This window comes from Poecilia mexicana, unplaced genomic scaffold, assembly GCF_051168715.1.
Source record: "Poecilia mexicana isolate PSO_F unplaced genomic scaffold, ASM5116871v1 scaffold_19, whole genome shotgun sequence".
Taxonomy (NCBI): Eukaryota; Metazoa; Chordata; class Actinopteri; order Cyprinodontiformes; family Poeciliidae; genus Poecilia; species Poecilia mexicana.
In genome coordinates, this window is record NW_028263388.1 from 20,707,227 (window position 1) to 20,734,223 (window position 26,997).

At 39.0% G+C, this 26,997-nt stretch overlaps 1 protein-coding gene across 3 annotated transcripts; it reads left to right on the forward strand.

Annotated features, from left to right (window-relative positions):
* On the forward strand, window positions 1-26,689 carry LOC106926202 (ATP-citrate synthase-like). Of its 3 annotated transcripts, XM_015000967.2 has the most exons (30): window positions 1-155; window positions 2,828-3,009; window positions 3,251-3,373; window positions 6,121-6,183; window positions 7,338-7,528; window positions 8,043-8,122; window positions 8,229-8,359; window positions 9,979-10,097; window positions 10,300-10,436; window positions 10,702-10,763; window positions 11,479-11,596; window positions 11,839-11,993; window positions 13,524-13,617; window positions 13,812-13,868; window positions 14,258-14,287; window positions 16,946-17,087; window positions 17,783-17,951; window positions 18,029-18,133; window positions 18,323-18,519; window positions 19,214-19,295; window positions 19,380-19,490; window positions 19,569-19,696; window positions 19,766-19,859; window positions 19,957-20,111; window positions 21,533-21,683; window positions 22,561-22,704; window positions 23,522-23,635; window positions 23,926-24,008; window positions 25,344-25,420; window positions 25,504-26,689. In XM_015000967.2, the coding sequence occupies exons 2-30, from the start codon at window positions 2,851-2,853 to the stop codon at window positions 25,596-25,598; spliced, it is 3,366 nt and encodes a 1,121-aa protein (XP_014856453.2). In that variant the 5' UTR covers window positions 1-155; window positions 2,828-2,850; the 3' UTR covers window positions 25,599-26,689. The 3 variants fall into 3 exon arrangements, with proteins under 3 accessions (XP_014856453.2, XP_087857004.1, XP_087857005.1); XM_088000878.1 differs by lacking the exon at window positions 14,258-14,287; XM_088000879.1 differs by lacking the exons at window positions 13,812-13,868; window positions 14,258-14,287.
* The last annotated feature ends 308 nt before the right edge of the window (window positions 26,690-26,997 follow it).

Consider the following 26,997-nt stretch of genomic DNA (forward strand, 5'->3'; position numbering starts at 1 on the left):
ACGTGTAATCGGTGGCCAGATTATGGTTCGACAGGAGGTTAGAGCTGCTAACAGAAACTGGCTCCGGTATAAGGCGAACGGACAGGAAAAGCTGCGTTAGTTGTGGCTGGGGCTCCAATCCTTCACTTCAGGGAGGTGTAACGTTTATTCTCAAGGTAAATGTTGTTCCTCAGCTACTTTGCTTTCGCCATATTTGTTTTTTATCCTGGTAGTGTATGCTAGCTAGCCTGTCAGCACTTCGGGTTGTATGAATCAGGATGCTGAGAAGTTTGAAACAGAACTACAGCCACTGACATTAACACTGCGTGGACATGCTTGTTGTGTTTTTGTTAACATGTTAAGGTTTAAAGCGGTAAGTATGAAGTAATTCGCTTACAATTATGAGAAAAGCAAGCCAACCTTACCTAAAAGTCTTCTCCAAGCAACTACTACATTTTTGGTTGTGGCTATTTCTTCCTTTTTATATAAAATTTTAGCTAACCGGGGGGAAAAAGGCTAATATGGTCATTGAGCTAGCCTGGCTTCCTTCTGAGTCAGTGGAGTGGGTGTGGTAGTCTGGACAGGAGCTTCATTCATAAGCCTTCACTATGTGTGGTGCAGCTGGAGAAGAACTGAGGCATCCACATCCACTGACCCCCTTTCTCTTCTTCTGTGGTTTCTGTGATGTTGCTGCCTCCGGTTTCAGCTCCCTACATATGAAGCGCATGTTTAAATTTCACGGCTTGGTCGCTTCAGACAATAGATTGGACATGAGTATTATGAAAACTGGGTCATCTGAGAGTTTAACTGCATTATGATTAAAGACTTATTAGAAATCTTTTCTTGGGGGTTTTAAAAGAAGCTGAAAAGAAGTCGCCATAAATTGTTGTCAGTGACACAGAAGCTGAGTGTATTCAAGTAGCAATAAAAACTTCCTGGACTAACTTGAGATACTTTAAACCTTGCCCTCCCAGTCACCAAATTAGTTTCTGTCATCAAGTTTGAGCTGTAAACTTGGAGACCAGCGCTGCCTGAAAGCAATTTGTGCCACTATTTGTACAAACCCAGGTGACCAAACAGGTAAGGCTGGATACTGTTACTGGAACAGCAAGATAACCAGTGTCAAGTGCTGTTTTTCAAAATAATGGTCTTTTTTTTTTTTTTTCTCCTTTCGGCTATTTGTGTGAGATTATATTCCACAAACGGCAAAATCGCAATATCTCAGCTATATTGTGATTTACAATATAGTTGAGATATTTCAGTTTTTCTTCCTACCTCCATTTTGTACAACTAAGCAAAAATATTTAATACTTAAGTGATTGCATTTGAGTGTTGTTTTTCTTGCTTAGGATAAAAATGCTCAAAATTGTGTAAAATGGTTGGATTGAATTATTACATAAAATGTTATTCTTGTAAAATCAGTATACCTCTTATATGTACTTTTTTCTTATTCTAACATTTTTATCTCATGTACTCAAAAAAATCCTCTTGAAATATGTGTCTGGCATACAAGAACCTTATTTTAGTCCGTTCAGTTTGTCTGTAGCTTTCTTTACCAAAAACACGATTATTTCAGCTGCTGCACTGTAAAACATTTGAAGGTGATTTAACTTGTAAATTAGAGTCCACCTGTTGCCTTGAAAATGCAGTTTAACAAGAACATTGTTCTGGTTTTTACTCAGAAATGTTGATTTAACAAGAGACAAATCGTCTAAACATTGTTTTTAAGTTGATTAATCTTGAATTGTGAGTTTTAACTTAATGCTGCAATTTAAACCAAATAATGATTCCACAATATGGAAGAAAAAAAATTGCCCTCATCTCATTAAAGAGCCACATTCCTCTATTATTTTCACTCACAATATCAAGTTAAAATTTTTAATTCTTGTTTCAACAAAAACATTATCAAAATTTCTGATCTGATCATGAATTTTGTTAAATATCCCACTGAATTCAGCTAAAAAAAAACATTTAATGTGAAAAGGACATTATCATCAAGTTTTAAAATAAACACAAGAGTCAGATCAATGCACTTCATCTCGGGACACAAAAACATGTAGCTAAGCATTTTAGTTTTGTGTTTTTATGATGGTGTCATTTTTACTCCAGGTTGTCATGTAGTCAGAATCTCATTCAGGCCTTTATCTAATAATAATAACTTTATAAAGCGCTTTTGATCAAATTACAAGGAGATTAACAAAAATGTTACCACATGATGTGATAACTTATTTTAACTTAACTGTAATTTCTATCAAGTAATTATTGTGTAACTTGAGGTTGACGATTTAAATAATCCAACAGATTAAAACATTTAATTCTTAAAACAAATAATCCAGTGAAGCTCCAGTGCTGGACGTGTTATTGCAGCATTACTCCTGACTGTGAGATGACCCGTCCACATTTGGTTTTGCAACTGGATTCCTTGCCGTTTTTGCAGGTGCAGCAATTCAGTTCAGCAGTTCATCTGAAGGACCTTTTATTTCCCCGATAGTTTATTATTATCTAAAACATTGTTGTTTGCACAGAAATCAACATCTGCACTACAGTGCTCACGTGGGAAATTTGCAATGTTTTAGGAAACATGCTAGAAGTACTGGAAGTACTTTTTTCCGCCTTGTGTTTTTAAACTAAATTTTTCTGCAAAACACTCAGTTGTCTTGTGTATAAAACATGCCTTGCAAGCAGTTTATTCTTTGCATATTTATAATTTTGCTTCACTTAATGCATATATTGGTCCTTCTTTTTTTCATTCTAGAGTCTCTGGTTCCTCAGTTTTTAATAGTTTTATTGCTGTTGAAAATACCTAATGTTGCAGAGACCTAACAGTTTTATTCTTCTTTCCCTGAAGTCCCTGTGCTCTCCACTGGTACGATGTCTGCGAAAGCCATATCGGAGCAGACGGGGAAGGAGTTCTTGTACAAATACATCGACCCGTCAGCTGCTGTACAGAACCGTGTCCGCTACGTTAATGTAACCCCTGCGACCGACTTGAACCTCCTCGCACAGCAGCACCCGTGGCTGCTGTCTGAAGTAAGTCCACTTGTTCAGGAAGCTCCTGTTTCTTTTTGACATTTTGTTTCAGCCAGCGAGCGAAATCACATGGCTCCCGGAGTCTCACGTTCCTAATTTGCAGGACATTGAGTCAGTTCATGTCCAAAAGCCTTTTACTCTGCTTGTGTGAAACAGTTGGAGACTTGTTTTCAGTTCATGATGGAGCCACCAGTGTTTATGCACCTTTTCCGTGATGTTTTTCTTCTTGTTCCTCCTGTAGCGGCTGGTGGTGAAGCCGGATCAGCTGATTAAACGACGTGGGAAGCTGGGGCTAGTGGGCATCAACCTGGACCTCCAGGGAGTCAAGGAATGGCTTAAAGGTCACCTCATGAAGGAAATTACAGTGAGTCAGCTGTTCCCTGTCCGATTTAGATAGATGGTGACTAACCTAACAAATAAAGAAGCAGGAAATCTGCGAGTGAGAATTTATGGGTCAAATAAACTAAAGATAATTAAATTGGTTAAACAGATTTTAGCTGATTCCAACTTATGTTAATGAGATTTTTTTAACCTACCAGTTAAAATATGGAGATGGCCTTACACTGTGTGTGAGAGATGCTAATTTAAAACAAACACAAAATAGTTAGAGGTAAGATTTTTAGGCTCTCTTTAGCAGCTTATGTTGGCGATGAATATTGTAGCATCAGTAAAAGTAAATAAATATCCCATTAACCCTCCCATTAATTCTTAAGATTTCCAAAAAGTTACCAATATTTCCAAATGCAGAATGTTGCCTGTTGGTTAAAAGAACATTGTTGGTGTCCTCTGATCAGCCTTCCTGTTATCTGCTGGAAGTATCACTCTCTATCTCTCACAGCCACAACAAACCAATGTTTCACACGGTGTGGTTTGCTCTCAAATATCCTCACAGAGTAATCAGGGTTCCTGTGGTTACTTTAAACCACGTGTGTCAAACTAGAGGCGCGTGGGCCAAATCTGGCCCACTGTAGCTTTTTATGTGGCCCTCTAGGGTCCAAATTACATCAGTAAGTCCTAGTTTTTCACAAATCCTCAAAATTCACACAAAATCAAAAAAATTTTGAATGTTGATTTGACTGCAAATTATTCTAAAAATTTGTAAAAACGTTGGGGTTTAATAGATGACTGCCTCAGTCTTACTTCGTCAAGTTAGTCATTGATCGTTACACCAAATGATAAAAAGTTGCATTTAACATCGTACATTATTGCAAATCATAAAAATTCCTCATAAATATTTCTAACTTGGCATCACAAAATTTTGATTTCAGAAAGGCATAAAAACAATCACAAAGTCCTGGTGGGACAGGTATTTATTAATATTTTAACAGTTAAATGGGTTTTATCAATACATTCAGGCACAACCGGCCCTTTAAGAGCAGTCAGATTTTTGATATGGCCCAAAATGAAACCAAGTTCGACTCATCTGCCTTAAACTTTGCCCTCCCAGTCACCATATTAGTTTCTGTCATTAAGTTTGAGCTGTAAACCTGAAGACCACGATGCCTGAAAGCAATTTGTGCCACTATTTATAGAAACCCAGTTGACCAAACCAGAAAGCCTGGATAATTATAAAACTGGAACGGCAATTTCACCCAGATTGAAGAGCCACACCTCACCATTTCCTTCCTACCCCTCTCACCAAACTGTTTAGTACTTGCATATTTGCATTTCAGTTTTGTTTTTCTTGCTTGGGATAAATAGTCATAAAATTGCTCGACAGGGGTGATGTCACACCATGTGAGAGAAGAGTCTCAAGAGCACAGGAAAACCCCCAAAATTATTTCACTGTCGACAAAACAAAGTAGCAAAACATCATTTTACCAGCACCTATTTACGATTGAAGCAACTAGGCCTAATAAATTAAAACAAACTCAATAATTTCCATTGTCATGATTTATTGTTTCTCTTTCTGCCAAAGAATGGATGATAAAAGTTCAGTTTGCTGCTTTGGTCTTGTTGTGAAAAAAAATAAAATAAAATTACCAAGCGCTGTCAGGTGAAATCACTCAATCAGGTTTATCCATACATTGTGCTCAATACAGAGAGCTTCTAGGGCGATCGATAATGAAGCAGGTCTGGGTGAAAAGCTCTGCCAGGCAGAGACGACACAGGTTTTATACCAAGGTTAGGAATCCAAAACATGGGAGAGACGGCCTGGTTCTGATGCAGCTGCAGCAGAACGACTCCCAACTGTGTGTGTGTGTTCGTGTGTGTAATTTTCCACCACACTCTCAACAAGCCCTTTATTTTTCTTTTTTAAAGGAAATTTTGTTTACGAAGACTTCAAGATTAATTTTATTTGTCATTTTGTTTATTTTTGGATATTTAAAATGTTTTCCAGTGTTAAGTGTTCACTGGAATTTAAAGGCTATTGATCTTTGAGGATGTGTTCTTGCATTATTATTATGTTATTGCCATTATATTACTTAAAAATTGTCTCAAAAAAGCAATATTATTTATTGCAATAACTGCTTTAACAATTTATCTCGACAGTCCTAGAAGCAACATTAAACAAATAAACTGATAAATACAAAAGCATCACAGACATGAGACATTAACCCATGTATCAATTTACAGCCCTAATAAAAACATTTAGAACCCATTTATGAACTAAGTTTTTAAGAATTAATTCTGACTAGTTTACAGTAACCCTGCGGTTAGTCAGATTAAAAAAATTAATTGTTTCACAGCCCTAATAAAAGTACGACCTTTGTACCATCTGAAAGTGTCTCATTTTCACAGCTTATCTGTGAATATCATGCAGTGTAAAAGTCCAACGGAGACACAAATTAAAATGAGATTCCTGGTAAATGTGGTAAACTGCAGATGCCAAGATGTGTTCGACGCGGTACGGATAGCGCTCCATTAGCGGACGAGTTCCTTGCATATGATGCAATCCAATGCCGGGGTCGTTTTGAGCCGCTCAGTCAGGAGGTGGGCTATTCTAGTCCACCGGAGATTCACACATACCAGACCGGTTTTCACTGATGCAAGACTCTCACTTCACCACAGATAGCTGGCTGCTTTCCAGGGGTTGCATGTTAACTTCCTGCTCAATTAGCCTCCTTTATAGCCGGGCTGAACTAACCGGAGTGTGTTTGTCTTCGCCAGGTTGGAAGGGCAAAAGGTGTGCTGAAAAACTTCCTGATTGAGCCATTTGTTTCACACACACAGGTAAGGAATGCTGGGTACTCTAGACGCCGAGTCGTATTCAGGCCACACCCCGATGACGATGAATGCTGCTTGTAGCTGATTTATGGGTCAGGACACAGGTCGCGCTAGTCTCTTTTGTTGTCCGTCATTTTGACTGTCCGGATCCCACCACACGTTATTCAAGCAGATGATTCAACTTTATCTCTGCAGTGATTAAAAAACACTGATGGAACAATGAAATGAATCGACTCCTTAAATTATGAGACTCCAGCAGCGCTTCACCTGCTGCGGTCTGAACGCGCAGCCTCACAACTTCCTCCTGGTGGCATCTGGAGAATCTGCGCTGATATTTAGATTGGGCCTAAAAAGTCCAACCCAACCCTGAGTGACTGATTTTAATTAGAGATAATTTATTTTAATTGGAGAGATAAACCAGACTTATTATTTTAATTGGGATTTTACTGCTTTCGTTTTAGAGCCCGTTTGAAAAAGCAGCGTAACTTCTCCCAGCTTTCATTTAACATCTTCCGGCTCTGTTTTGATTTTTGTTTTAGCGCAGGATAAAGTCGAGCGCAAATCTGACTGACAGGATTTTATCTCCGCAGCTCAATCAGAGCCGTTTGCGCTAATTACAGCCTAACTAACTCATTACTTTCTTTTTTTAAGAACTGTCTACTTCTCTTTTTAAGCAGGTTTGTTAAAAAACTGTAGGTTTGTTAAACTTGCTACTTCAGCCAAAGTTTGAAATGGGCTTTTTAACGAGACGCGCTCCAAAGCGCCTTGCCTGTAACTCTTCAGCGTCAACAAGATGCATTTAGTTCAGCTTCTGTTGCAGAGGATATTCAGAAGAGATGCTTTTTGGTATTGACTGATTTAGTTTCCTCAGCGCGATGCTCTCTATGCTTAAAGTTGAAAGAGCCAGGGGAGTGAACTGCAAGCTGTCAAAATGATGAACGAGCTTCAGATTTTTCCGTCAATTTAAAAAATAAAAATAAAGACCAGTTAAATATAGAACGGTTAAAGCGACCCATGGGTCAGGATAAACGATTCATCTCAGATCTCCTGAGATGAACAAACTGAGAGTTGAAAGCTGATGTTCATCTTGACTTGCTCCGTCACATCCTGTCCAAACACGGTGTGACGTGTTCGTTTGCTCACGTGTTTAACCCATTCAGGATGAGGAGTTTTACGTTTGCATCTACGCCACGCGCGAGGGCGACCACGTACTTTTCTACCACGAAGGCGGAGTGGAGGTGGGTGACGTGGACGCCAAGGCCCAGAGGCTGACCGTCGCCGTGGACGACAAACTGAGTGACGCCCAAGTCAAAGAGCAGCTCCTCACACACGTCCCCGACAACAAGAAAGAGTACGGACAAGTATTTGTGTCAATATTTATACTTTCTCTTCTGGGGAGTAAATATGGAATGCCAGCAATACCAAAATTTGTGTTTTGTTTGTTTTTAGACCACTGCTGAAAGAGTTCACGGGTTATTTCTGTATGGTTCACAGCTGAAAATAAATTTGACACCTCACCCATTTCCTTCCCGTCTTTCTTTGTAATCTTTTGCTTTTGAGACACTTTAAAAAGAGGAGCTGTTCCCCATGTGAATATTCTTGTGTAGGAAAAGATAAAAAGAAAAAGAACACTCAAATGTCAAGATAACCTTTACATCCTGTAAATGCAGAGATTCCCAGGCTTCACTGCAGCTCTTCTTTCCTGTTGGGTTTGACCTTCAGTGATAGATTCAACCAAACATCTTTATCTCTTATAAACAGGAGATGTATGGTCAATGATGTTCTCATTAAGTTTCACTTTCTACCAAAACCTTTCACTCCTACCCATTTCTTTTGATATTTATCCCTTTTTTTGTCTCTTAAAGTGTGCTGGCCAGTTTTATTGTGGCACTCTTCAGCCTGTATGAGGACCTCTACTTCACCTACCTTGAGATCAACCCTCTTGGTAAACGTTGTATTGTCTTATTTAGATTGAGTAAATAATTTTTTTTTTTGTGACAATTGGTGGCCAGAATGTTAAAAAAAATGTATAATTTCACTTCCCTAACCAGTCGTGACAAAGGACGGAGTGTATGTCCTCGACATGGCAGCCAAAATTGACGCTACAGCAGATTTTATCTGCAAGGCGAAGTGGGGTGACGTGGAGTTTCCTCCTCCGTTCGGCAGAGAAGCATACCCAGAGGTGAGCTCAGCTATCCTCCTCAGGTTCCTACCTTTGCTTCACTTTCATCGTTTTAACTATTAATGACTACCGAGGTATCAGGTGCTTATTTGTTTATTCATCTTCTGAGGAAATTTATTTATTTTACAGACACTAGTAAGATTTAGGGTGTATTCACACCAGCCCGGTCTAGTCTGCTTTAATCAGACTCTAATTTGGGGGTGCATCAGTTTATCGGCCAGCCGATTTCCTTAATTGTGGGAGATAGATGATCAGCCGATTTTTACGAAGCCGATCTTATCCACTGATCTGATCTAGCTCGGCAAAGGTCTAAGAATCAACCACTGTCCTCTTTTGCTCTCCAGTAAGGAAGGTTTGACTGACAGACCGGCCCACCAATTTACGTCTGCAAGATTATAAGTAACAATAGTGACCCCCCTGTTGCCAACTCAACAACTTTCTTGCTATAATGAGCAACATTTTAGACAAAAAAAAAAATTGAATGGCCAAAATCGGCAGGTTAAGCTTTTTAAAAGATCGGTAATTGGCGATTACAGAAAACTGGAATCGGTGCAGCCCTACTCTAATTTGTTTGTCTGGAAAGTCTGATCCGTTTTTTGGGAATGTGAATGCAAATTTGAATTCTAATGCGGACCAGAACTCTGATCCGCCTAGGAACCTCGGTCTGGGTCCGATTCAAGTGAACTGTGATGCGGTTTGAAAGCGGAATATATTTACGCTCTGCTCTGCGGGTTAACGTTGTCGGTTGTCATGGCAACTGGTCTGCATGCCGACGCGGAGAGCGAGGAAATGCAGAATATAAATGATTTAAAGTTGCTTTACCTGTTTATCAGCTTATTTCCTCTTTGCTGTGGCGCACTACAGCAGCTGTAATTTTTTAAAAACCTTTAATAAATTACAAAAACTGGACTAATTGCCTCGTTTGTTTGAACAATCATCAAATAGGATGACATATTTCATAAAGTATTTGTCACATTTTGATAAACTAATTTTAACAGCGGCAATTATGTAATATTATTCTAATGGTCAGTATAAAAGAGCAATTTGCTTAGTCCTTTCTTGCATCTTGACAAAAACCAAACTGTTTATAGATTTATATCAAGGGAGAATACTTACGAACGTCAGCAATATTATCAGCTTTAATTTAAGCCATATTTTATAGAAATCGGATAAGAAATAAAGGTGCTACGATCATTTTTGTGCCGGTTTCCTGCTCATCCCGCAGTGGAACAGTCTGGTTTTGCGGACATGACTCGGTGACTCTCAGTAATGGCGCCCGCAGGAGCGCCGCTAGCGTTAGCGGCTAACAGGGCGTCTAAACCAGTGATGTATATAAATGGAGCAATCCTACAACCGCTAAAATCTGACACCGCTCCGTTTTTGTTTACATGTTGTGAAGAAGGAAGTAGTGCTGGTCTTCTTCAGAGGTTTTGTGTCGATTCCTTCAGTAGTTCTTGGTGCAGCGCCCCCACAGGCGACGGGGGGGACATGTTTTTCAGTTAGTTTTGGTCGTTTGACTCAGTGCAGGGTGAATGTGAACTACAGTTCTGAAAATGTAACAAATGTTTGTCAGTAAATGTCTCCATCTTTACTGACTTTTTTTTTTTTTATAATTTCAGGAAGCCTACATCGCAGATCTGGATGCAAAGAGTGGAGCCAGTTTGAAGTTGACCCTGTTGAACCCTCAAGGCAGGATCTGGACCATGGTGGCTGGAGGAGGTGCCTCTGTGGTCTACAGGTAGCCTAGTCACTTTATGAGCTTCTTTATTTTTCTGGTAAAACTGCACATATTTTTACATATTTCACATTTTGTCCTTCCTCTTTCTGGCTTGAAATTTGAAAGCATCTCAGGCTTGTATGAGATTTGTTTACAATTCCTGGCACCCCTTCACATTTTCATCATCTGTTGATCAGTAACTGAATGTTTTCTTCATTTTTAGCGACACAATATGTGACTTGGGTGGCGTGGAGGAGCTGGCCAACTATGGCGAGTATTCCGGTGCGCCGAGTGAACAGCAGACCTACGACTATGCAAAAACCATCCTGTCTCTGATGACTCGAGAGAAACATCCTCAAGGTAAATACAGATGAAACTTTAGCTGGTTTTCTAAGTAAAGATAAAAAAAAAAGAGCTAGAGTTGAAATGGCTTTAGGGAAATCAACCTGTTTTGGATAAACCAGATATTTATTATTGATAAGTGGGGAAAAAAACTTTCTTTTTAAATAATTGTTTTCCTGAGATGTCAATATTCAGAGAGTGGCTGTTGCTTTGCTCTCTGCATTTTAGGTGTCAGATTACATCAAGAAATATCTTGGTTTTTAGTTTATTTTTCTCCCTACAGGGAAAGTGCTGATCATAGGAGGAAGTATTGCAAACTTCACCAACGTCGCAGCTACATTCAAGGTAAAACATGTTAACAGAGTTGGTTATATCAATCACTCTTGGATACCAGGACCTAAAATCAATGGATCTTCTGTCATTTTCTTTTTTTAAACAAAAGAAAACTGCAGTATTTTATCTTAAGAAATATAATATTAGCCAAATTAGAGAAATTAAGTCTGTCGCGATAAGCAATTAATAAATGAATTTCATGATGAATAAAAAAGATCTCAGTCATTTCATTTCTATTTTTTGAAGGGAAATTTTGTTTAGAGAAATCATACATTTTATTTATAGTTCCAGTTGTTTGGTTTTTATTTATTATTTTGGTTGTTGTGCTGTGAATATTTAAAATATCTTCAAGTTTCCGTGTATAAAATTAAAGACATTGCTCTTTGAGAGGCCAAACATTGCACTACTTGAAAATATTCCAAAACAATAATTACTGTGACAGATTATGGCTTCAAGAGATGTGCAACTTTTATGAAATATTTTCCAGCAGCATCAGCCATTTTGATGAACAAAAGTAAACAAGACCTCTTGAGCTTGTTCAGTTTTTCTTTAGAAGTGTCAATGTATTTTTGCATTTGATTTTTAATTCTTTAATGAAAATTATGTGCTACTTTCTGTGGTTCATCAAACTAAATCTTAACAGTTCCTATTGAAATCTGAGTTGACTGTTCTTGAAGAGGTTTAATGTCTTTATAGATTGAACTGCTTTCACTTCTTCCTCCCTCAGGGCATCGTCAGGGCCATTAAAGACTACCAAGGTCCTCTAAAGGAGCACGAGGTCAGCATATTTGTGCGGCGTGGCGGGCCCAACTACCAGGAAGGCCTGAGGGTGATGGGGGAAGTAGGTGAGTGAAATTCTGCATACATCCTCAAAGATTGAAACTAGCAATCAGGTGTGTAGTGATGAACTCTGACCCGAACCTTCAGAATCACATAAAGACGGTTACAAAGTCGGCCTTCTATCACCTGAAGAACATTTCCAGGATTAAAAGGACTAATGTCCAGCGAGATCTAGAAAAACCCATCCATGTTTGTCTTTAGTCGCTCTGATTACTGATGATCTGAAAACGTATTGTTTTTTTTAAAGGGAAGACCACAGGTATTCCTATTCATGTGTTTGGAACTGAGACTCACATGACGGCCATCGTTGGCATGGCTCTGGGTCACCGGCCGATCCCCAACCTGCCTCCAGTCGCCGTCCACACCGCCAACTTTCTCCTCAACGCCAACAGCAGCCCCATGGTAGGTTCACTTCCTCTCCATAGCTTCCCAGTGCAGGAACTATTGGTCAGTTAGTAATTAAATGGCTCTTATTAATTGTATGATAACTAACAGCAATAATTGTTAGTCTGTATAAAAGTTGACAAAATTAGCATTATACAATATACAACTGTGGAAAAAAAATTAAGAGACTTAACGTTTCGCCATGACGTCTTTAGGTATTTACTGTGATGGTTTGCTAATGGTTTTTAAAATGACTTTTTTCACCTCTCAAACATGCAGCTCTTGGAAAAATGAAGAGATCACTGCATTGAATCACATCAAAACATCCTGGTTATTCCACCAAATATTGATTCTGAACTCTTCCTGAGTTAAAACATTAGTTTGTTTCTAAATGAATATGAACTTCTTGTTTTCTTTGCATTATTTGAGGTCTGGAAGCACTGCATCTTTTTCGTTATTGTGACCAAATAAATACTAAATTTTTGCTTGGTTGTTCAGAGACATATCGTCAGTAGTTCATAGAATAAAATAACAATGTTTATTTTACTCAAACATAAACCTATAAAGAGTAAAATCAGAGAAACTGGTCATTTCAGGTGGTCTCTTAATTTTTTCCAGAGCTGTATATTTAGAAAAAAATCATCAAGCTATGGCTGATTCCAAGCATTCAGCTAATATTCATAAATTCATGTTTTCCTCCTGCTTGCTTGTTGCTTTATGTTTCACTTTGACTCTGATAACCCAGATTGCCCTTCAAGGTTGTTGCAGTTTAATGGTTTGCAGGGAAAATCTTCACTTTCCTTCATCAACTACGCACTTTGCTTTGGATGTCATAAAGTTTAATGACGATCGCTTCAGCTGCTTTTCGTCCATCTGAAAAATTAAAGTTGTTTGAGCATAAAGCAGCACCAAATGGAATCTCTGTTTCACTGTGAGGTTATGCAGTTTTGCCACTTTTTAAAACATATTTTCCATTTTTGGACCTTGCAAAATAAGCATTAGACATAAAATCCCGTACGGTACAGAAACGACATGAATCGGGACATGAATTCAGTCTAAGAGTCTTGCACCAGTTGTCTATCTCTAATTTATTTATTATATTTATGTAGTAATGCACTTTACCGGTGAGCTGTTTTTGAGAGAAAAGGTTATCAAAAATCTACTTAATGGTATTTAACTCTGGTATTTACAGGATTTTCTGAATCCAGTCTTGCAGGTTTAATCTTTGACATGCATCATCCTTGAAACCAGTTTGTGCAGCTTTACTTTGTCCAAGCAAGAACAGACTTGTTACATATTAAGCAATCTTTCTTTTATGTTAGATTACACCATGAGGAAACTTTACACAGTAAACCTTTTATTTGTTTATTGTGCAAACTGTTTAAAATTAGTTGCCAAAGTGTAGTGCATCATTTACTCAGCTTTAAAGTGAAGCAGTCGGTACAATCTGAGTGTAACTGGCTGAACTTTTCTTAAGACTCTCGTGTTGCGCTGCTCTTTTCGGTCGGTTCTGGTTCCATTAAATCGTTCCTCCCTGCTCTCTCTCAGACTCCGGCTTCATCAAGAACAGCTTCGTTCTCTGAACCCAAAACTACAAATGACGTCACCCCGCCCAAAAAGTCGAAAGCAGGCCTTCCACCAGGTAAATATGATTGAACCGCTCCCACATATTTATACTTATAGATAGTTGTCTGTAATTTATCTCGCTTCTCCCCCCATTTATGTTTTTTACCTTTGCTCCTTTATCCCTGCAAACTGTTTTTGTATTTTTACCCTTTTTTCTTGGTTTTGCTGCTCCAACTGTCATTTATGCTCTTCCATGCTTGTTTCTCTAAGAATCTCTTCATTCTTTACTGTGGCCTCTGAAGAATGTGGTCACAGATGGTTGGAAAGGTAAGCTAGAGGTGTGCCATGCTCTCACTGCGATCGGCTGCATTTTAGGCTTCACATTTACACAATGGTACCCCTACATGTTAAAATCACCTCATTTTACTATTAAGATTCAGAAAAGTTGCTAGGTATATTTGATGCTAGCCAGTAGATCCAGTTTTTTAATTGAATCTTTTAGATGTTGGTCCTTGCAGCAGCAGAGAGGCATGGCCTGTAGCAGCTGAGCTTTGCACACTCTTTCCTCTGCTGTGCTTTTAAAGGGTGTGCTTGCAGACATGACGCAGTTCCCACTGCATTTTAGGAGTGTTAATGAGTGCAGTAAAGCCAGACTCAATTCTTTTTGTTTTTCTTTCTATTCTATTGTCATAATTTCTGTTCCTGTGGTGTTGCAGAAGCTCAAGCTTCTTCGGTCTGCAGTGGAGGTATGGATGGATGTGAGAAACCTCCAGCCCCCCAACCCTTTTGTTAACCTTCATTTGCCCCCTTGCTTTCTCTTTATCCCCAAACTGACCTTATTTTTTTAAATTCAAGTTAAACCGAACACTCCTCCACAGACTAAAGTTTAATGACTGAGTTTTTAATGGTTAGGGAATCATTTTAGAAACTATAAAAGAAAGTTGACCGACTTAGAATAGTGCAGAAAACAGGATGTGGTTTCTTTAAAGAAGCAGTATGTAACTAATCTAAAAATATATATTTGTTGATACTGTCATTATGTTGACAGTTTAATCTGTGAAAAAAATCAAGCTCATTTACCTGTTCTGAGTGCTAACTAGCAGCAACCAATGAGAGCCAGGAGGCGGGTCTTAACGCTGTCAATCACCCTACATATTTTATTTTAACATACTGCAGCTTTGAGGCAAGCTTCATCTGAAAACATCCCCCACTAGTCAGGCATTATGAAAAATCTATAAACACTTTCATCTGTCTAACTTAAAGATCAGATGTACAGAAGGTAAAGAATTTGGAGACTGATTATTTTCATTTTATTTTTTATTGCTGCATGTTGTATGCGATCATGGACATTTTAATGCAAATTGTGGAGCTTTTTAAGATGCATTGAAAAAGACTTGATTCATGCAAAACAGAAAAACCAAAACTTGAGTGCTTAAGTTTGAATTTATTGTGAACATTGTCAAAATTATGCATATAACTATTATACACCCTTACTGATTTTAGGACAAAAGTTCCTCTGCAGGTTTTACTTTAAACACACATTAATTGTCATCAACAATCTTATGATATAATTAAAAATGAATAGTTTAGCCACTTTTTTGTTGTTTAAAAATTTAATTTTCTGAAATTGGGTGTTTGAAGAGGACATAAACAAATTAAATGGATTTTACTTTCTGCAAAGCAACAAATTTAAACTTTAAATTGTTCTTTTTTATAATTTCGCCCTGGAATAAAAGAAACGGATTGATATACAACTAAAAACTAATTACTCATAGCCTTCATCATAATGGTGAGACAATCTGAACCAACTGGATGTCTAGTCATACTTTTTGAAACGGCACAGTTGTATAATGAAGTTTATTGAACACTAATATGACATGGAGATTAAAAAACACCTTGGATATGTTACAGAGTATTGAAAGTTCTCCTGAGCCTCAGATATTTAAATTTTTCAAGGTTCTGTCTAGTTGAATGTTTTTAAACCTTTTTAATGAATGGTGGCAGCATTATTTAGCTCACTCTGCTTCTTCAAAACTGCAAATTAATTTGACAAGTTTGCAAATTATATCAATTTCCCGCAGGTACTTTGATAAAATATTTATTTTATCTAAATTAAGACATAATCCAGTGATTTGTACAAGCTTTGAAACGTAATGCTACCATTGTACGTTCAATTATTTGCCCAAGGAGCTTTAAGATAGTAAAGATGTCTGTTTGAGAGGAGATTAAACTGATTCTGCCAGAACAAATGAAATGTAAGCTCTGAGAACCGTCTGGTTCCCTGCTAACTCAGTTTCAGCCCTCCAAGGGGGCTGGGTTGCTGACGGAGCAAATTCACCTGCACTGATGCAGAAAAGGGGTAGAAATGTAATTTAACAATATTGCTCATTAATGATTGTGAAGTCTCTAATGAATCCCATGAAAGGTGTGAATATGGCTACATTCACACTGCAGCCGAAGTGACCCAATTACTTTTTTTTTTTTTTTTTTTTTTGCTGTAATGTGACCTGTATCTGATCTTTTCATGACAGTCTGAACAAAACGGGTCGGATTATTTTAGGATGTGACACAGGCCACTTGGATATCCGATTCAAATCTGACCTGAACGTCCAGGTCGCATTAACCCGACCTCAACGTCATTAACACTCAACAAGCAAGTGCCATTATTCTACGTCCCGATAGGCGCAAGCGGGAAGAAAAACAACAATGGCGCACTATAATGAGGATTATAGTCTTCATTATAGTCCGTATAATGAAGCCAGCATGTTGATGTTAATATCCTGGCTACGGTCGGACAACAGCTTTAAAATCATAAGCTATGCTCCGCCGTTAGCATCCATGTTTACTTCCGCAAACACTGAGCACTACTTCTTCTTTATGGCGGTTGGTAAAACACTGAGCATGCTGACGTTATTGCGCCCTCTACTGCGCATGCGGGACACTTTCAGGTCGTTTGCAGTTCACACTGGAGGTCACATACAAGTCGCCTATATTTGGAAGTATAAACGATCACGGCAAAAAAAAAAAAAAAAAAAAAAAAATCCGATTTGACAAAAAACTGAAATTGGGTCAATTCAGGCTGCAGTGTGAAAGTAGCCATGTTTTGTTGTGTTTGCTACATAAATGATTGAGTTAAGAATGTCTGGCGGTTGATACAAATTCCCTTTTTTAAGGTGGCTTTGGGTGTGAAATTACTTTTTGAAGTGGTTTGCTGTGTTGGTGCGGTGTTTTTCTCCACCTCCTCCACGTTTCTCCTCAGACCGAGATCCCTCGTGTTCTGCTTGTTGATGTTCCCAACGCTGCAGTTTTCCCAACTTACCTCGACTCCCATCCTTTTATAACTGGCTTTGCTCCTTTTTAAAATAACAGTTTGAATGTTTATTTTATTTATTTTGTCCTACCAGCCAAAGCAACCACGCTGTTCAGCAGTCACACCAAGGCCATCGTCTGGGGCATGCAGACGCGCGCCGTGCAGGGCATGCTGGATTTTGACTACGTGTGCTCCCGAGACCAACCCTCTGTGGCTGCCATCGTTTACCCTTTCACGTAGGTTTCCCAGCATGCTCCAGTTTATAATAAAACAAGTAACTGTTTAGCAAGAAATGGAGACTTGTTTTAAGTAAATAATTCCTTCATATTGGTGAAAAAGTGCTAGTTTCTTTGGGAAAAAAATTAACTTGAAAAATCACTTGTTATAAGTGAAATGATCTGCCAATGGAACTATTAATGATAATGAACCATTTACTTAAAATTAACTTACAAGTAACTTTTCAGGAAGATATAGGAGCTTGTTTTATCTTATTTCAAGAGCACTAAGACTAGAAACTTGACCAAAATACTTGGTAAGATTTTGTATTTTTGCAGTGGGGTAGAAAATGTTGCAATCTGACACGGCAAACTCAGAATGAATCACCGCAGTTGAACTAAAAACCATTTCAACTAGAAGATGTAATTTAATTTTATTAGTACGTCTTTCTTTTTTTTTTTTAGTCATGTCCTATTTTTGCGTTTTGGGCATACCATGTAGAAAAGGTGACACCAGGACAGATTTGCTCAACAGAACATCTTAAGCTGGTATCCTAATTGTGTGATTAACTTTATTTTATCGACTGAAATCAACAAAGTATAATAACCAACAGCATTAAATTTCATTTAGAAATGCTTAGCACAGTTAGTCTGCAAAGAGTTACTAACTTTAATGAAGTGGAAACTTTCTCATGTTTCCGTTTTGTATTTCTCAGTGGAGATCACAAACAGAAGTTCTATTGGGGCCACAAAGAGATCCTGGTGCCTGTCTACAAGAACATGGCCGACGCCATGAAAAAGCACCCCGAAGTGGACGTCATGATCAGCTTCGCTTCCCTGCGTTCAGCTTACGACAGCACGCTGGAGGCCATGCAGTACCCACAGGTACAGTGAGAAGCTGTGAGTAACCAAATATTCAGACAAATGTGCATCAATCTAATGTTTGTCTGGGATGTTTTCAGGTTCACACCATCGCCATCATAGCTGAAGGCATCCCAGAAGCTCAGACCAGGAAGTTGATAAAGATCGCAGACGAGAAAGGCGTCACCATCATCGGTCCTGCCACGGTACAGAGCTTAAACTCACCAAACATGCCAGTTAAAAACCAAACGAGGTCTAGAACTGTGTAAAATAATTTTTAGTCCTTAAATAATAGCAGATTTTCTAACCTGGGTTCTCCAAAATTGTCTCAAATTTAAGCTATTGAAACTCAGAGAAACCCTGATTGAGTTGCTCTGTTGCATTGTGAACCCCAGGTTGGTGGGATCAAGCCAGGTTGTTTTAAGATCGGCAACACGGGCGGCATGTTGGACAACATCCTAGCATCCAAACTGTACCGCCCTGGGAGCGTGGCGTACGTGTCTCGCTCTGGAGGCATGTCCAACGAGCTGAACAACATCATCTCCCGCACTACAGATGGCGTTTATGAAGGCGTAGCCATCGGAGGAGACAGGTACTAGCATCTTCTTTTAAATTATCCTTGAACAAGTTAAGAGAGGTCTATGCTGCAAAAACACAAAATCTTACCAAGTAATTTTGGTCTAGTTTCTTGTGCAGATATCTTATTACACTTAAAGTAAGACAAACTAACTTAAAATAAACTTTTCAGCAAGATGTAGTGGCATGTTTTAAGTAAATAATTCCTTAATATTGATTTTTTTTTTTTTTTTTTTAAGTTCTATTGGTAGATAAATTAACTCATAACATGGGGAAAAATGTCTTGTTATAATTAATCTGCCAATGGAACAAGAACTTTTTCATCAATATTGAGGAATTGTTTACTTGCAACAAGCTTTTATAAGTTGCTGAATAGTTACTTGTAAATTAGGTTTGGCTTATTTCAAGTTTGCTGAGATATTCGCACTAGAAACAAGACCAAAAATACTTGGTAAGATTTTGAGTTTTTGCAGTCTAAAAAATGTGTCCATTATGGAACTCTTCTGACGTTGCTAGGTAACGAACTAGGGTTGCTAGGTAACGGACTAGGGTTGCTAGGTGAGGAGCAGTGGCTACTAATTTGCAGCTTTATATTCCAGAGGTTTTTTAGAAGCAGTTGAAACCCAAATGGAAGTATAAAGATGTGAATTTTTCCCTTTAAAAGTGACAACTGAAACTTGAGGTGGAACTAAATATTTTTTGCTGTCCAGATATCCAGGTACTACCTTCATGGACCATGTCCTGCGCTACCAGGAAACTCCAGGGATTAAGATGATCGTGGTACTGGGAGAGGTGGGAGTCACTCCAGTAATTCCTCGTGTTGATTTGATTGTTTGCGGCAGCCTCTCATTTCTATAATCTTCCTCCGTTTCTTAGATTGGAGGCACAGATGAGTACAAAATCTGCCAGGGCATCAAAGACAACGTAATCACTAAACCCGTCGTGTGCTGGTGTATCGGAACATGTGCCACCATGTTTGCTTCAGAGGTTAGTTTTAACCGTATTGGCAAATAAAGTGGCTTTGGAGTGAAAACTGGGTTCACCAGGTGATACTGGCACCTGCAGGTTCAGTTCGGCCATGCAGGAGCTTGTGCCCACCAGGCGTCGGAGACGGCAATGGCCAAGAACCAGGCTCTGAGGGACGCCGGCGCGTACGTACCGAAGAGCTTCGATGAGCTGGGTGACGTGATCAAGTAAGGAATTAATCATTTTAACAGCGATTTGTTTTTTGGGACTTTTACTAACTGTATGCAATGGAACAGGAGCGTTTATGATGATCTGGTGGCCAAGGGCACAATCGTTCCTGCACAAGAAGTCCCTCCTCCAACTGTACCCATGGACTACTCCTGGGCTCGGGTGAGAAACCTTCAGCACTTTGATAATGAGTAAACTCAAGAATTTACCAGTGCAAAGTGCTGGAATGATGTGCTTCTTTTATCCTTTTTTAAACCAGGAGTTGGGCCTGATCCGTAAGCCAGCCTCCTTCATGACGAGCATCTGTGACGAGCGAGGCCAGGAGCTCATCTACGCCGGCATGGCCATCACGGAGGTGTTTAAGGAGGAGATGGGCATCGGAGGAGTTCTGGGCCTGCTCTGGTTCCAGCGCAGGTTGGTGTCATGAAAACCGACAGAAAAAGTGACGTTTGTCTTTTATTTTTCCTGGTTTGTTCCCAGAACAGAGTCCCTAAAGTCTGGCAGTCGATCCATGGAGGGGCTTTTCAGGAGAAATATTTCAGACTTGATCCTGTGCTGATTGAATATTAATATTAAATGAACAGCTTATGTTCTGATTTCAGTGTTTCCCGCCTTCTCAGTTTGCCCCAGTCGGTTTTATGTCTCCCCGTTTAGCCCCGCCCACTAAATGGCCATCACGGCCTCAGGTTATACAATTTGCCCTTCCCATTCGTCTTCGGTTTAGTTGGTTTGCCTCATCTGGCATGCAGCCATGTTTTCTCCACCCACCAGTTTGTCTTCTGTTTTTGTGAATTTATATCTTTAAAATAGGCTGAGAAGTGAGCAGGTAATTAATCACATAAGTTGGGATGAGCTCATAATCGATTTTATTTATGGTTTCAGTTGTAAGTGGTTTTATTTATTGGTTTTGGTTATTTAAAATATCGACCAGTTCCAGTGTTAAGTGGGTCTGAGCAACTTAAAGTTTTATCATGATATTTTGTGGTAGTATTGTGATAAGTGACAATAGGAATTATTTACTTTGTGTTTGTTTATGTAACTGTGTGACCATTGCTGTGTGTCACAGCAATTATAGCCCCACAAACACAAATACTGCCCATTTGTAAAGCATTTTTTAGGACGCCAGTCATAAAGAAGTGTGATTTGTATTACTAAACTGTACTGTACTCTATTTTCAGATTTATTGACACTTATTAAACATATGGTGGAGAAAAGGGTAAAACTGGGGTGTTTTAAACATCATTAATTGTAATTTATTGTGACAATAAATCAAGTTTTTTTTCACATTTTGATTCATGTCCACAACAAGAAATCTGTCATTTTTAAACAAATATTTTATTCTTATTTTTAGTTGTTTTTTTTAAGCAAAAAAACATCTAAAACTTCTTTATTATTTTCTCTTTTGTTGGAAACAAAGATACAAGCAACACTCTTTAGCCTTAAATCAATCCAAAAATAAAAATTGTCAGAGCAAAAAATCAACAAATTGTCTCTCCATCATATGTTTTTCTATTTGTAAATAGTTTTCAGCCCAGTAAGAAAACATCTAAACAAAGTTCTTATCATAAGAAGTTTATTACAATAAATGATAAACGATACAATAAATGCCCAACCCTAGTGTTGTGTTCTGTACAAAATTACGTGTTATTGGTATTTGAGAGGGTACTTTATGCCGTTCTCAATATATTAATTTAAAATTATTTAAATATTATTGTCTATCGCAATAACTACTGGGACAATTTATCATCTTGCAAATTTATTATCGTGTCAGATTTACTGAGAACTGGTTTGGACGGAGTGGAAATGTGATCATTTAAAGCTGCTTTTGTGTTCAGGCTGCCGCGCTACGCCTGTCAGTTCATCGAGATGTGCCTGATGGTGACGGCTGACCACGGACCCGCCGTCTCCGGCGCTCACAACACGATCGTCTGCGCTCGTGCCGGCAAAGACCTCATCTCCAGCCTCACGTCTGGGCTGCTCACCATCGTCAGTAACATCTCACATAATCTCCAACAATTACTGAAATATTTCAACCTAAGATGTGTCAGAAATATCTTGGCATAAACTTTATCACACTGGGTTACAAAAAAATGTGTTTTTGTAAATTCTTTTTTTTTTTTCTGTTCCCCCCTCCCCCCAAAAAAAAAAAAAAAAAAAACAGCCAAAAATGACATTTTTGGCTAATCCAAAAATTATATAAATTATATATCAGTCAGGTTTTTATTCTAATTTGGAGAAATCCGATCTTTTGTGACGACATCAGTTCATTTCTGTTAATATTTCTCCTCCAAAAAAGGTTTTAGGAGAAAGGAAATTATTTTCTAACGGAGTGTATTAACCCTTTATGACACACGTTTCAAATATCCACCTGGATATTTCTGCTTATTTTAATTGTACAAAGTTCCTTAAATGTCCTGTGAGTAAATATATTTGCCCATTTACCCATAAAAACTGGAACTTTCAATATCTAGCAAATTATTTTCACAATTTACCATCTATTAAGAGTCCCCATCAAATTAATTTCACTTCCTGCTACTGCATGATAAGGGTAAGTACATGTAAGCTGAATGTTACGTCTTCATTGCGCAAAATTAAGGGCATGAACTTCCGTTTCTTCAAATGCCTCCTATGCTCAGCAGCAGCAGGGAAATCTCAAACTAATATCCCAAACTAATATGTAGCTCAGTTCAGAAAGTTGACCTGATTGGGCAAAACCAATGTGATGTTTGGATCCAGCTCATCAAAATTACCCTAAAACAGTTGAAAAACACCAGACAGTTTTTTGGCTGTTGACCAATTTCATTTACATTTTGTGTTTTGCTTGTAAGAGCATCACTAAAACAAAATCTATCTGTGTGATCAGGGGGATCGTTTTGGAGGCGCTCTGGATGCAGCAGCAAAGCAGTTCAGCAAGGCGTTCGACAGCGGCATGCTGCCAATGGAGTTCGTCAACAAGATGAAGAAAGACGGGAAGCTGATCATGGGCATCGGCCACAGGGTCAAATCGGTAAGCACTTCCTGTTTTCAACAATGCTCTTGAATTATGACTATTAACTACATCTGTCACAATAATCAATAAATCAATTAATTGCATGATAAATTAAAACAAGCTCAATAATTTCCATCGGCATGATTTATCTTTTTTTCTCTCTTTCTACCAAAAACTGGGTGATAAAACTCTTCACTTCTTTAGTCTCATTTAGCGGTTTTTTTTTTAGGACAATTTTGTTTACAAAGACTTCAAAATTCATTTTATTTGTCGTTTTGTTTATTTACTCTGGATATTTAAAAAGTCTTCCAGCTCCAGTGTTAAATGCTTATTAGACTTTAAAGTTTACTGATCTTTCAGAATGTGTTCTTGTGTTTTTGCCATTACACTGAGGGAAACCCTGATAATGGTATTATAAGCTGCCAAGCTTTACTTCTGCTCCCACCAGGCTAAGTGTTTTTTTTTATTATTTTTTTTAAATGTTTATATTTTTTAAGACTTTATCGTTGGTGTTCAGGTGTTACTCTCCCAATCTTCCAATAACACATAATTATCAGGTGATATTTTGAAATTTCCTGTCAACTTTAAACATTTTTTCTCTCAGAAATTAGATAAAAAATTATGAATGACTGCTCTGGCATCCACCCGCTGAGCTTAGCAGGTTTTCTGGGGGAAACCTTAAAAATTGTCTCAAGACGACAATATTATCGTTTATCGCGGTAACTTCTGGAGCAGTTTGTCGTCCAGCAGAATTAATCGTGACAGATGGCATCAACGGTAATTTTGATGAATCTGTTTCAAACAGAAAACTGAATGCAGCTCATTTTGTTTTTAGATCAACAATCCGGACATGCGAGTCCAGATACTGAAGGACTTTGTGAAGCAGCACTTCCCGTCGACCCAGCTGCTAGACTACGCACTAGAGGTGGAGAAGATCACTACTTCCAAGGTACTTCAGGAAAAAATATACGTCTCATTTGGTTTAATGGACACTTTGATGCTGAAATCTATTGAAGGAGAATTTATTCTTGTTTTGTATAAAATAAAATCAAGAAAAAGTAATGTCGTAAATTAACTTAAAATGCTCATTTTAGCATTGATTGAAAAGTTTATATCAGATTTCTACTGATGTACAAATTATATCGCTTTTATTCGTTTTGAACCAAGAAAAACTGTCATAAATGACTAATTACAAAAAAATCAACACTTTTATTGCTTTTTTTTTTTTCTTTCTTCTAGAAACCCAATTTGATCCTGAATGTCGACGGGTTTATTGGCGTTTCCTTTGTGGACCTGCTCAGAACCTGTGGAGGCTTCACACGGTAAGACGAGACAATCCTGATCGAACCAGAAATCAAACTCCAGTCCTCAAGGGAACGCGTCCTTCGGTTTTTAACAGCATCTCTGCTGCTCAAATGGAAATGCAAATCAAGTGACACAAAATTCTGCAGAGGTTCTGCAAATGAACGATTTTAGTTCTGGTGTTTTAAACATGCGGGATGCCGACCCTTCAGGTCGGCATCCCGCATGTCGGCATCCAGAGTCGCTCCTGGACGGCGGGTCCAGAGTCGCTCCTGGACGGCGGGGGTCCAGAGTCGCTCCTGGACGGCGGGGGTCCAGAGTCGCTCCTGGACGGCGGGGGTCCAGAGTCGCTCCTGGACGGCGGGGGTCCAGAGTCGCTCCTGGACGGCGGGGGTCCAGAGTCGCTCCTGGACGGCGGGGGTCCAGAGTCGCTCCTGGACGGCGGGGGTCCAGAGTCGCTCCTGGACGGCGGGGGTCCAGAGTCGCTCCTGGACGGCGGGGGTCCAGAGTCGCTCCTGGACGGCGGGGGTCCAGAGTCGCTCCTGGACGGCGGGGGTCCAGAGTCGCTCCTGGACGGCGGGGGTCCAGAGTCGCTCCTGGACGGCGGGGGTCCAGAGTCGCTCCTGGACGGCGGGGGTCCAGAGTCGCTCCTGGACGGCGGGGGTCCAGAGTCGCTCCTGGACGGCGGGGGTCCAGAGTCGCTCCTGGACGGCGGGGGTCCAGAGTCGCTCCTGGACGGCGGGGGTCCAGAGTCGCTCCTGGACGGCGGGGGTCCAGAGTCGCTCCTGGACGGCGGGGGTCCAGAGTCGCTCCTGGACGGCGGGGGTCCAGAGTCACTGTTCCTCTGCAGTAAACCAGAGGAACAGAATGTGTAGCTAAAGGTTTCTAATCTGAATACAGGCTCATCTGCAAAATTTATTTTTTTTCTTAAATTGTCGCATGTCTCATTAAATTATTTCACTTTTTACATATTTTTAATTACTTATATGGCTGCAAATAACAATTATTTTAATAAAGGATTATGTTTTTATGAAAAATAAATTGCACATTCTGCACATTTAACCACTTGAACCTTTTTTATATTACATTATTAAAGCATTAAAAGATGGAACAAAGATGGACCAGGGTTGAGAAACACTGGTCTAGACTAAAAACCCACCTCATTAGAGTTGCTTTTGAAAACTAATCATTAAACATTAATAATCAATAATCTGATGTGTAATGATGGTAAATTGTTGACAGTTTTTTCTGACTTTGTTTTTATGATGTAAATACCTTGCTGCTGAAATGTGCTACACGGATAAAATTTGACTTTGATTCCTGTGTTTCTCACCTGACTGTTAAACCGGTTCCAGGGATGAAGCCGACGAATTTGTGGAGATCGGCGCTCTGAATGGGATCTTTGTTCTCGGCCGTAGTATGGGCTTCATTGGTGAGTCCCGTTCAATAATAATAATAAAACCGCTACCCAGGTTCAAATTATCCTCTTTATTATGAACTTTTCCTCCTCTTTAGGGCATTACCTGGACCAGAAGAGGCTGAAGCAGGGTCTGTACCGCCACCCGTGGGACGACATCTCCTACGTGCTTCCTGAACACATGTCCATGTGAACATCTCATCCTGGCGCTCGCTGACCGGCGTGGCGGTTTGAGAGAAACGTTAATGGGTTGGGAGCCATTAATGTTACGGTTAATGGCCGCCGCTGCCGCTGGGGGAGGGAACGTTGAGATACGCACCAATTAAGGATCTGTTTAGGCATTTTCATTTTACTTTTTAAAAGGAAAAGGGGAGACAGATATTTTTAGATTTAGTTTTGTTGGGATATTTAACAAATTTAGACATGTAACTTATTCTTTTTTTCTTTTTTGGGGAGAAAAAGGTCAACCCAATGGACGGTACGAAAATAAAAATCAATAGACTTTGAAATTAAGTAGAAAAGCAGAGAGATCTGTTTTTGGGGAACTGATTTAAAACATTGTATTTCCAACTGGCTGGAAAGTCTGGATGGTTAAATTGCATGAACAGCAGCCAATGTTAAAATCTGTTCAAGCTCAGCAATACAGTAATGCTTTTTATACTTCTTATGCACATTAACCATCATTCACTGTAATTAGTTTTTTTCTGCGTCAGGCTTTTTTTTAAACAAGTGCCGAATTGAGCTTTTTGGTTTTAAGCGCCGCACCTTAGCAATTATTTTTCTCTTTTTTTTTTTTAAATCTTCTCCAGATTTATCACCACTATTAAACCAAAGATAATTTTGGTGAAATGTTTTTATTAAAACATCTGTCTATAAAAGTGAAGAATCATTATAAAGTAAGGGAGCTGAACATTTAAGGAGTCAAAGCCTTTCCTGGAGTAAAAACCACGTTTACAGCCCCGATCGGTCCACAAACGGTTGGATGCTAATGTGAATCAGACGCTTTAGTTGCGCTGCAGTACCTGAAGAACAAAACGGTAACATGTAGAACCATCCAGGACAACAAAGCGCCTGTGAATGTTTGAGGCGAGGGAATATGAAAGCAGTTTGCCTTATTTGTGGACGACGTGCAGCTGAGAAGTCCCGACCAACCTGTAACATTCTGTAACGCCTGCTGTGTTCGGTCTTTATTTTGCTTATTTTATTTAACTGTGAAAACTGCTTTGTTTTTGTAATATGCTGACACTTAGTGGTTCAATAATAAAGAAATTATTTTAAACGCTTCTTCTCTGGTGAATTGTTTTATGTTCTGAATAAAATTATGTTGGTAGAATAGATGTTATAATGTGTATGTAAAGGGTTGACACAATCAATAAATCAATTAATTGTATGGTAAATTAAAACAAACTCAATAATTTCCATTGGCATGATTTATCATTTCTCTTTTTTTTTCTCTCTTTCTACCAAAAACTGGATGGTAAAAGTCTTCAATTTGGTGCTTTGGACTCAAATAGCCCTTTTTTTTTATTATTTGGACAATTTTGTTTAGAAAGACTTCAAAATTCATTCTATTTGTTGTTTTATTTATTTTG

Excerpts from the sequence above, each read along its gene's own strand:
- LOC106926202 (XM_015000967.2), top strand. The coding sequence starts at position 2,851 with ATGTCTGCGAAAGCCATATCGGAGCAGACGGGGAAGGAGTTCTTGTAC. Across the intron at positions 17,088-17,782 it reads GCCATCGTTTACCCTTTCAC|TGGAGATCACAAACAGAAGT; the intron begins GTAGGTTTCCCA and ends TGTATTTCTCAG. Across the intron at positions 21,684-22,560 it reads CGTCTGGGCTGCTCACCATC|GGGGATCGTTTTGGAGGCGC; the intron begins GTCAGTAACATC and ends CTGTGTGATCAG.